The following is a 12134-nucleotide window of genomic DNA, read 5'->3' on the forward strand; positions in this document are numbered from 1 at the left end:
ACACCAATAACAGCGAGCGTTTACTCAACTGTTGAGTACGCGAGCTGAACGCAGCCATTGTGAGATAGATACGTTTGATATTTGTTTAAAGCGAGAAAGAGAATTCTAGAACAGTCTAGTGTAAGAACAGATTTTATCACTCCTGCACACTGGACGCGGAAACGCTTGCCGCCCGGCAAAATGAGATGCGGTAACCAATGAACACATTAAAAGCTGTAAGCTTATTGGCTACCGCTTCATATTTTGCCGCGCGGCAAGCGTTTCCGCGTCCAGTGTGTAGAAGCCATTATATTCAAAACCGTCTTAAGTACGGTCTTAAAAAATCATGAACCAATCAGAGGACTGCATTAGCGTCTTAAGACATTACTTAAAAGCCATTCTACATTGGTCGTATCGTAGCGTCGGAAGCGTCGTAAACATCATGCGACATTTAAAATTGAAGCATCGGATTGGCTGAAGCGCAAGCTTGCGACGTCTACGATACGATCAATGTAGAATGGCCTTAAGATGATCTTAAAATAAGAATCGACTATGAATACCGGCTTATGATTCGAATATAAAGCATATGCAAAATGAGTAAACTTCTAAACTCGCCCAATTTCTTATCTAGGGACTATTAAGCTGTATTGTTGGCAACTGTGTTATCGCCATCTTTAACGTTGTAAGTAACGGTCGCTACTGGTCGCTGCAAATCGTTTCGAAGTTGAGAGTTCACACGCAATCACGATCAGTTCGGTGTGGTAGAGTGGCAGTGTACGTTGTGTTATCGTTTCTGCGCATTTTGAAAAGAACGAGAAATTTTTGACGATTTTCGAAATATGAAGTCTGCTTATTTGATCTGCGCGTTACTGTGTGTGCCACTGGTGCTGGCCGTGCAGGGTGAGTTGATTAATTCTAAATATTGGCGCGTAATGATTACAAAGTGCGTTGCTTATACATGCGTAATAATGAGACTTAAAGCACGCGGTATCGGGTGGACGATAGTCAATTACTGTATTCCATGTCTTATCGACGGACGCCTACTCGCGTCGAATTACCGATAACGGCACTGTTTTTTTTCAGTAGCGATGTTCAAGAAATTTATGTATTCGCGTTTCCGCATTCAGGCAATCACGTAACTTTTTCTTTAAAGCGGAAACGTGAAAAATGAATTTTTATGTGTGTATGTACACACATATATATATACAAGAAATTTTCACGTTTCTACTCTAAAGTTACATGATTGCTACCCTATTCATGCGTAAAGATATTCTTTTTTGACAATATTCTTTTTTCTTTTCTTTCTTCTTTTCGCGAGAAATCTATAAAAACATAAGATTGATTAGAAAAAAAAAACATCGAGCTGTTAAAAACAGCGACTCAGCACATGTCTCCTACACACGTTCGACCTTCGTTACACAACAGCGGTAGTCTCGAGTAGATTACTATTGATTTTCGCTGACCACCACCAGCCGAATCTTAGGTATGATGAGCGATAACAATCGAAGCGCGCAACGACTTAATGTTTTATCGTCGTCAGCAATACGTTCACGGTTGCCGACAAACGATATATAAAGAGCTATATGATACTGAAGAAGTTAAAATTTCGTCATGTAAAAAAAACATTCTTTTTATGTATGTCCGTTTCTATCAATGTAAATTGGCGTGAATCTCAGTCTTCATTTTTTTTAATTCATAAAATAAAAAATGATGAATTAGTTGAATTGAGATTAAAATTAAACTACATTGGTAGAAATGGGCGTTAGTTGAATTGTTCATCTTTTCTCTTTTTTACTTTAACATGAAGGAAAAAGAGGAAAAATGAATCGAAAGTTCAACTGAAATGACAGATCTAAAGATATTGATATGGGTTTATATTTGTCAGACATCTTGTTAAGATGTAAATCAATGTCTGAAATTATTTGACACAATAAAAAATTAAGTAAAAAAATTAAGAAAGTATCTTGAAACGAAAGAAAAATTACAAAATAAATGAATATTGTAGTGAATTTGCTCACTTTTGTCATTTTCATTTTATATCAAAATACATAATTTTCTGGTAGAAATTATATTCGAATGTTTAAAATTTTTTTTAATCGCAGAATATCGATCTGAAAAATTTTATATTACAGAATGAAATTGATTCAAATTTTATTTTTGCTTCATATTTTTAAAAATGAATATTATTAATTAAGTAATATCTTAAAAATTATTTTATTTAATGTTTATGAGTGATGCGTATATGCGTTTATGCACGATGTATAAAAAATATTTGCTTATGAGAACAAAATTAAGCTTTGGATATTTTTTTATTTCATTTTGAAGTTGCAGGAAAAACAGTTTTAAATGTTTTAAAATCTTAAAAATTGAAATATATAGAATATTTATTTATTAAAAAAAATTAATGTATGGATTCTTCATAGATACAACGCAAAATGGAATTACTTCTGCAACGGAGTCTTCGAACCATAGTAATCAGACAGAAAAAATTACTACTGCTGTACCAGAATCTAATAATACTATTGTAATTACTACTGTAACTTCAAGTACTACTCCAAATTCTACTATTACTTCTACTATTACTCCTACTACTAAAGCTACAATTCCTACCACCATTATTTCCACTACTACTGTTACTCCTACTACTGTTATTACTACTGTTGCACCTAAAACTACTGTACCAATAAATACAACAACAACCAGCATTCCAACATCTCCACCTACATCCAGTAGCACAGCTTCATCAAAGACAACAGCTGTACCACCATCTTCTAAGGATCGCCAATTTGATGGTCTAAGCTTTTTTGGTACGTAAGAGATGTTATTCTATTAGTTATTTCTATAAATTAATTGAGAGACTATCTTACAATAGATAAGACCATAAAATAAAAAGTTTTACAAAAATTTTATTAAAATAATTAAAATTGCATAAATTACAAATACAGGTTATAAAAAAATTCTTTTAGATGAATTTCCTTATTATAAATTCTTTATTTCGATTTAATGTAAGATATAGTTAAATATCAAATAGTCATGCATATTTTTTGTTGCAGGTGGCATTATCCTTACTACATGTTTGATGGCAATCGCCGCGTTCTCATGGAAGTTCTATAGGCAATGCAAGGAAGGAAACTACCGTACACTGTGATAACGTGCAAGGCGATATATAAGAGACTTTCGTCAAGTAAACACAATTAATTGAATTAAGAACTATGAATAATTATTTTATTGTAATAATATTGCGTATTTTTATAACGCAGTTAAAGTGTTGCGTGGTTAAGTGCTCTTAGTAATGTGATGTACAACCACGTTCCGTTTTTCTCGATACATGTAATAAAGAGGGAGGGGGGAGGGGGTCATGTGTATTCGTATGTATTGGAAACAACATTGTATGCGTCATTTTACTAGTAGATGAGAGATTGTGACGATTACGTGTTGCAAGTAGGAGCAGTAGAGGATATGAGGGAGAGGGAAAGTGGGCGCATTGACGAAAGCCAATGACCAATCAAACGTACATTCCATAAGAGAGAAAAAAGGGAAATCATAATTCTTTAAACGCGCATTATCCTTCTTATTAGCTTTCGCTCAAACTATAACTGTTAACAAGCTGTATCTTTAATCTATGATGTGGTATATACATTCCGCAGTAAAGTTACATAAGATCTGACTTTTCTACGAGAGGAGAGAGAGAAGAGAAAGTATTAAACTTAAGAAATATTGAGCTCGATACAGGTATTTTAGCGTGAAAACGCTATGCCAAAGCGAAACGAATCTTCGAAATATTCGAATTTCAAACAGACGTATAAATTACATCGACGCGTCTGAGACGCGCTATATAATATGAATACTTAAAGCCGATTATTGGCTGTTATTTAAAAAAAAAAATATATATATATATATAATAGTTTTGCGGTACAATATATGATCTGCACGAATTATTAACTCTCTCCTTTATATATCCTTATCACTGGTCTTGCTCTACAATATTTTTTCGACAAAATTTGAGCAACGCGTGGATAATCCTATAAACATTTATAAGGTATCATCAAAATGAAAGTTCCTTTTTAAAATTAGATTTTGCATTTTTTTTACATATTTATTTTTATTTACTTAATATCGCCTAAATTTGCATTGTATATGTACAATGTGCATATAACAATTTTATTTTTTTGCAATTTCGTTCTTGAGAACACTCGAGATATTGTTGATTATTTACACGTTGCAATCGTAACCGCCGTTGTCATAAAAAACTCTCTTTAAACTCTTAAAAATACTTATTCGTTAAATAGAATGCCTAAGTATTAAATAGTTCCTTTCTCACATATTCGCCTAAAATGAATCAAACTACAAAAAATCAAGAAAAGCTTTTTACTTTTTCATTTTATAATGTATAATCAATAGATACACAATTTAATTTACGATTTTTTTCATAGCAAGTATTGTGAGAGTAATATTTTAAATAGCACAGTATTGTATTAAGGCCCAGTTTCACAACTCATGGTTAACTCTTAATCGAGGTTCAACTTGTTTCTCTTTCCAATTCTAAAATTCTAGAGAGGTAATGAATAAGTTCAACTTCGATTAAGAGTAACTGTGAATTAGGAAACTGGGCCTCTAAAGGCGGTATTCATAGTCGATTCTTATATTCAAGATTTCTTAAATACAGTCTTAAAATGTCACGAATCAATCAGAGGACTGTATTAGCATCTTAAGACATTACTTAAGATGATCTTGAAATAAGAACGGATTATGAATACCGGCCTAAATATGTTAAGCGATATTCTAAGTATAACGTGTCATGTTTATTATAAAAAAAAAGCAAAGAAAGATATATTATATGTTACATTGTGCAATATCTCTTTCAGTTTGTCTATACAACATTGAAAATCCAAATACTGCATTAATATTTTACGAAACCTATAATCCTCTTCCTAATATTATTTTCTCAATCACTATTACAGTCGTAATAGTATCATTAACATAACAGATATATCTCTTGCGTGATCTTTCCGTTTTGTCAACATTTTTTATTACGAAAAAAATTTTGAAAAAAAGAGAAATACATAATCTGGACAAAGTAAATTCTATTTAATATCATGTTAGCGATTCTGACAATACCAATGGCAAAACACATAGCAGTTTTCGGTCCGGCAATTGATTGTTTTTTGCAATACTGGAAGAAAGAGTGTTTCTTGCACATCATCATCGTTTACTTTTGCAAACGAGAACAATTCTTCCGTCATTTTACAATTTATACGTCTTTCATCCGATACAAATTTTTTGTTGCCGTTATATCGGGAATACAAAGAGATACCTTATCTGTTTTCGAATATGTTAATTACTGTTTTATAATAATTTAATTATGATATTTTCAAATAAATTGATTCAATAATCATAATCGCCGTCGAGCAGAGAATCGCTGCGTGTTTTGCAATTGACATCGCCAGAATCGCTGACGCGATATTAAATACGGGAATTTACCCTGTCCAGGAAGGGTATTGATCGTATAGCGCCATTGTTATATGTACTTGACACACATATTTCCGTTTAAAACTAATATACTGCTTACACATACATACATACATACATACATACAGAAACTCGCGACTTTAATCGTTGGTTCCTCAAGAAAGGAAAAATCCATTATGTCGCACGAAGGTGTAAAAGAAGAAAAGAAAACAACGGGGAAAGGTGAAAGGACAGATCGATAACGAGAAAACCACCTACCGGGTATTGTGAATAAGGATTTACATTCAACAGAGAGAGGGGGGAGGGAGAGAGAGAGAGAGAGAGAGAGCTACAATTTCATCGAGATATCCGATGCGGCAAACACGGCGCAGGATGAAGCAGTGATATTGCAGTCGATAAACTTGCTTGATTTACAATAATTTATTCGTTGAAAGTTCGCTGATAGCTGATAGTTCCTTCTGAGAAAATGGTTGTAGGATATTCAGTTAGCACGCACCGATTTCAGAAAATTTCAACATTATATTTAGAATAATGTATAATTTATACAGAATGATTATCTTGAATTTATTAATTGTTGAAGATATTCTAATTCGATATTTTAAATAATCTGCTTTAAAAAATATTTTAATAAATTCTAGATAACAACAAATGTTTTCTTCTCTATACTATATAAATTATACAACATTTACTTTTTGCGGAATTATACAACATTATGATAATGATATAAGAGAAATCTGGAAATAAAATAATATATAATTGATAATAGTATTATATCTATATAATACTAGTACAATAAATCTAGGCTACATCAAGGATATAAAATGTAATCAAACTATGAATACATATATTGTATAAGATTATGATATACATTAAAATATAATCATATTATATAATATATAATAAAATATTTTATTCAATCAAATCGAACGTTATGGAAGCCACATGTGATTTTATTCCCGTCTCATTTTGCGCATATTGAGCGTGCGAGTGTTGCGGCGTAACATTCCCAGAGATGAGATAGGATGTGGAAAACCAGATAAGAAAAACACACGCATGTAAGAGAAGAGACGAGAGTGATGTAAAAAAAAAGAGTAAAAAACACCAGCGTGACATTGCCTTTCGTTTCGTGCGAATCGTCTGATAAAAACATGTATTATAATTCATTTCAAAATGTATTTCAAATTGTTTCGCAAAAGTGAGCGGAAAATATTTTCGATTATTAGAAGAAATATGCGCGAAAGAAATCTCGAGGTAGTTGAGATTGAAGCTCAATTTCCTAGTTTAAAGATTTCATCAGGAAACTATACAAATCTAGAATTTTGAAATTCGATTAATTAATAAATCCTCAATAATTATATTACTGAGATTAAAAATATTTCTGATCTGAAAACTACAGACACAATTTTTATATACATACGTGGCTATCAACAAGCTGGCTGCTTAGAACCAATGGGACGATTATATGTGTGTGTGTGTATATATATATATATAAAGTTCTAATTATTAAAAACAGCTATTTTTCAACAAATTTTTTTGAAGAGATTACCACATTATAGAATATGATAATACGAAAATGCAAGTCTTTTTCATATGCTACAAAATACAAATGTTCAAATAAATAGTATTTTTCAAGAATGCCATACGGAAAGAACAATTTAAAAATTTAGCTAGATTACAGATCTGAAAATAATTTAGATCATCATAATCATATCATCGAATCTTGTCAATTACATTAAAATTAATGTGAAAATGCTCGTTACATTATAGGTTATATACGGAATATAAAAATTAGTCCTTTAAGAGATCATGTAGATCCAGATTCTAATATAAAATAATTTTTTTCTATTATATATAATCATTATAATTAATTATTATATCGTTATAATTTATCGTTAATTAATTAGAAATGGTGTATACAATTCTTATACTAGTTATACTACATACTTGCATCGAAAACATAACTCAAAAAATCAGATTTGTTAAAAAGAAAAGATTATCTTGATTGTAGTTATCGATAACACAATATAGTGCTCCCTACCCTGAGTACTTATATATTGGGTCATCTAAAAAGTATCCGCGGTTTTTGTCACTAGATGGTGTTGATGGTCAACACATCTAGTGACAAAAAACCGCGGATACTTTTTAGATGACCTAATATATATATATATATATATATATTGTTTTTTTTTTCGATTCTATAAAGTCTAGAGAAAAATTTGTATAAGTGTAATCAAAATTGCACGATATGAAGGCTATTACATGGCGATAATAATTTGTATCCTGTATAACTAAAATTGCACGATATAAAGGAAGTTTCTATTATATGACAATAATATTTTTTGTCGAGGTGGAGGCGCTTCAGAGATATCAAGGTCAACTTAATTTTTTAAATGGAATTATGTATATGATTTTTTTACGTAATATGATTCTTCTAGTTATTCTGCGTATAAAAATATTAAAATGAAAGTATCGAAAAATTAATAGTTTACGAGATATTTTATACTTTAGTCTGACACATATGGACGTAAAATATTAAATAATTCGTAAATTAATAATTTTTTTATAATCGTACCTTAATACTTTTATGAACAGAATAATGAGATGAATCAATCGGTGTAAAAAAATACATAGTTGCTTTAAAAAAATATGGCTGTAAAATGGATAATTTTTTAAATAAGCAATTATGTATTTTCTTTACATCGATTGATTCATCTCATTACTCTATTCATAAAAGTATTAAGGTACGATTTTCAAAAAATTATTAATTTATGAGTTATTTAACATTTTATGTCAATATATGCCTGAATAAAGTATAAAATATCTCGTAAACTATTGATTTTTCAATATATCTAGTTTATTACTTTTATACGCAAAATAACTAGAGGAATATTGTATTATGTGAAAAAAATCATATAATTCCATTAAAAAAAATAAAGTTGACCTTGAAATCTCCGAAGCGTCTCCACCTCGACAAAAAAATATTATTATCATATAATAGAAACTTTCTTTATATCGTGCAATTTTAATTATACAAATTTTCCTCTAGAATTATATATCTTACATATTTAAAGATATTTTAGGTGCTAATAATTATTAGGACACCCTGTGTATAATTTTAAAAATAAAAATTGAGAAAAAATAAGAATTCCTTATATTTTTGTAAAAATAAAATCAGCACTTAATTACTCAAAAGACCATTAAATAATAATACAATAAAGATATGGCACATTCAATATTGTATCTAACTGACTAATTACATAATTATATATAATTGCATGATGATACACGTACCGAAATACGTATCGAAATATCTTTTTATCGTATCTCGTTTTTTGATGAGATATCGCAAATATCAATTATAAAAATATTTTTTATCTTGTTCACTTGTTGCGATAAATTGTATTTCCTTATATGCTTATCAACTCACATTCAGGATTGGCGTAACAATTCGGAGGAAAATTCGAGAGAGGTCATTGCTTATGTCAACTTTTCAATACCAAGAGTTTTCACACCTGTGAGGTCTCAAATTGAGGTCCTGTTAAAATGAGAAAGGTTTATTTGAAATACGAAAAACCCAATTTCGAATATTGTTGTTACATCACTTATTCGCATGCGTGTTTTTTTTTTCTAAAAAAAATATCGACTTTATATCGAGCAAAAAATAATATATTGTAAAAAAAAGATATAAAATTACATAAACAAAAAATCGCATGATATATAACGAAAATATTTACATTATAAATTGCGTGATTCTTGCACTTGTTGTTCACTTAATTTTACATACTTCTTTTATAGAATATAGTTGAAAGGTCCAGTGATTTTATAACATTCTCTATAACTTGTCGACGTATAACGATCAGCGATCGCGAAACGGAAAAAGAATAAGCTCGCTAGAGCGTGATATACCCTTACTCCTTTCACCGAGAGCCTGCTCTGCACAGCTCACTTTATTTATACCTTGGTAGAATTTCTAAGGATATCAACACGAAATTACATACCGCGCGATTACGAGCTACGGACGATAAACGTGCGCGGAGTTGAGAGCGAACGCTGCTTCAACGGTGCATATGAATTTAACGGCGTGTGCCGCATGAGTTTTTATCAGATCTGAAAACGTCTCGTATATTTTGCGCAAAAAGAAATAGTGTAGATTTTTAGGCTTTATGCGCTTTCAGCATGCAGTATAAAAAAAGTATGTAAATTATATGGACAGTAAATGTACAAATCATAAGATTCATAACGGAAGTGTAATACATTTCGCATTTTATTCATGCAATTTTATTTTCTTCACTTTATTTCAATATATGCCGTATAAAAGCATGAATACCAAATAAAATTGCATAAACAGCACATGTAAAAGTCATACAATTTATAATAGAAATGTAAATAAATCGTATCATATATATATCATATTGTATCATATATATATATATATATGTTTCTTACATATTCATAAATTTTATATAAATATAAATATAATTAAATATAATTAATATAATATAATATTATATTTAATATAATTTTATATAAATATAAATACACACACACACATGCGCAATTCTCATAATAATTTGAAATTAGATAAAAAGTCCCTTATGTAAATGAGTAAAAAAATTTTTTATTAAAAAGATTAAATATATAGACGCATATACTATATAATATTTAATCTTTTTAATAAAACATTTTTTATCTTGCATGTGATGTATATATATATATATATATATATATATATATATATAATATGAGTGACTTTTTATCTAGTTCCTTATGAGAATTATTTTATAACAAGAAATAGTATAATTGCATTTTATTATGTGTCGTGTTTGTATATTTTAAATATTTTATTATATGTAAAAAACATTATGTATGTATACGTGACATGCTAAAGTTTACGTGATGTTTGCAATGCTCCTTAATTTTATTCAATTTTAATTCCATTTAAACTCCAGTGAATTTAATTTACTCTTTTCGTATGTGAAACTTTAATCTCGCCAAGACATTTGATATTAAATATTAAGATTACACAATTCGAAATTCATTATCGTTTAAGGCTCGGTTCCATTAATGTAAAATTAACTCTAATTTTGGTTCAATTTGCTCCTTTTCTAATTCTAAGGATTATGCCCGCTTCTACTAATATAGATTAATTTTAATCTTGGTCCCACTTACTCCTTATCTTGTTTAAATTTTAGAACTCTCTCTCTCTCTCTCTCTCTCTCTCTCTCTCTCTGTGTGTGTGTATGTGTGTGTCTCTAGAAAAAGATAAAGAATTGAACTAAATTAAAATACATTGGAATTAGAAAATGATAAACAGCAAGTTAAATCAAGATTAAAGTTAATTTTACCAAATTAGTGAAACTGAACTTAATTTGCTTTGATTCAAGTCATTAAGTCAAATTACCATCTTATTATCCTTATTATCATCCTAACTTTCAGACGAGAGTTATTAAATCTGTATTGCTTGATAGGTCATCTCTCGTTCATTAAAAGTAATTTCTATCGCTCGCGAAATCATCGAATTGTAAAATACCTGAATAGCAAGTGACAGAATACAAACAGTAACATCACATCAATGTTATATAATTTCCTATGTACTCAACAATATAATTGTATAATATATGTTATATTACATTTGTATTGTTGAGAAATTATAATTAGATGTAATGTTACTGTTAGTTTATGTTTAGTTTATTCTGCGGATAATTAATGCGCTAAAGGAAGAATAGCGGGTATTCGTGAGTTAGGGTACTTTTCCTCAGGAGCTGCTATTAACGTTGACCGTTAATAGCAGAGTATACTCTCATATATCTCCTTTGTCTTTTTTTTTCTACTCCCTTCTTACCCTTCTCCCATATCATCTTTGCCCTTGCTTTTCTTTATCAGCCTAGAACCATTTCCTTCCCTTGCATCTCTTTCTCTTTATAACTTTACTTTTGCTCAACTCATGCAATTCTGCCTTCCAAGCGATTTCTCTCCTCTTCGGTATTATTATAAAAAATTCAATATAATAAAAAAAAAGATACTTTTCATGGGAAGCCTCACAGTGTGTAGTTTTCTATCAAAAGAAATTGTTGAGCTTTACACGTGCGCGTTACAAAATTTGATGTAAATAAACTATAATTTTCTTCTATTATCGTATTCTAAAATTTTTAATAGAAAAAAAATAGAGCTTTTAATTTAAAAAACTGTAATCGATATATCATGATTTTATTTATCATATATTTATGTCGAGATACGTATTCAAATTCATGCGAAACAATGCGAATGCGATATATGAGTCTAGAAATTAACGTGCGCAATGCAGGTGCTTGTATCTAGATACATTCTCGGCTGCTTTAAATATAATATCTCGAGCCTGTAAGTATATCTATCTGTATCAAAGGCAAAATGTTTTTCTTTTATCGCTATCCTATATGTGATTAGCTCAGAGAGTAACAATCGTAGCGCAACAATCGCTCTCGCGAAGCGAACAAGAAACGCGCGCTCTTGGGATGCTGCAACTGCTGCAAGGCGGGATGAAAATGTGTTCGATCGATCGACGCCCGGCGCTCACGAGCTCACGAGTGACCACGCGTGCGGCACGTCACAGCACTGAGAGAGAGGGAGGAGTGAGAGAGAAAGAGAAAGAGGGAGGGGAGAGAGAGAGAGAGAGAGAGAGAGAGAGAATGTTGAAGTGCCTGGATGCT

The 12134-nt window shown here is 30.4% G+C and overlaps 1 protein-coding gene and 1 long non-coding RNA gene across 2 annotated transcripts; one reads left to right on the top strand and one right to left on the bottom strand.

Moving 5' to 3' along the window:
- Positions 1-645: 645 nt before the first annotated feature.
- On the top strand, positions 646-4872 carry LOC105145517 (uncharacterized). Its single transcript, XM_011055114.2, has 3 exons — positions 646-879; positions 2403-2786; positions 3033-4872. Exons 1-3 carry the CDS (start codon positions 819-821, stop codon positions 3125-3127), a joined length of 540 nt encoding a protein of 179 aa, XP_011053416.1. The 5' UTR covers positions 646-818; the 3' UTR covers positions 3128-4872.
- A 1075-nt stretch (positions 4873-5947) lies between these two features.
- On the bottom strand, positions 5948-9793 carry LOC147910042 (uncharacterized). The gene is made up of 2 exons (XR_015544769.1): positions 9183-9793; positions 5948-8983 (listed from the first exon to the last, which is right to left on the bottom strand). It is a non-coding gene; the product is annotated as an uncharacterized LOC147910042 (long non-coding RNA).
- Between the last annotated feature and the right edge of the window lie 2341 nt (positions 9794-12134).

Source organism: Acromyrmex echinatior, chromosome 4 (assembly GCF_024713525.1).
Source record: "Acromyrmex echinatior isolate Ae372 chromosome 4, ASM2471352v2, whole genome shotgun sequence".
Classification (NCBI taxonomy): Eukaryota; Metazoa; Arthropoda; class Insecta; order Hymenoptera; family Formicidae; genus Acromyrmex; species Acromyrmex echinatior.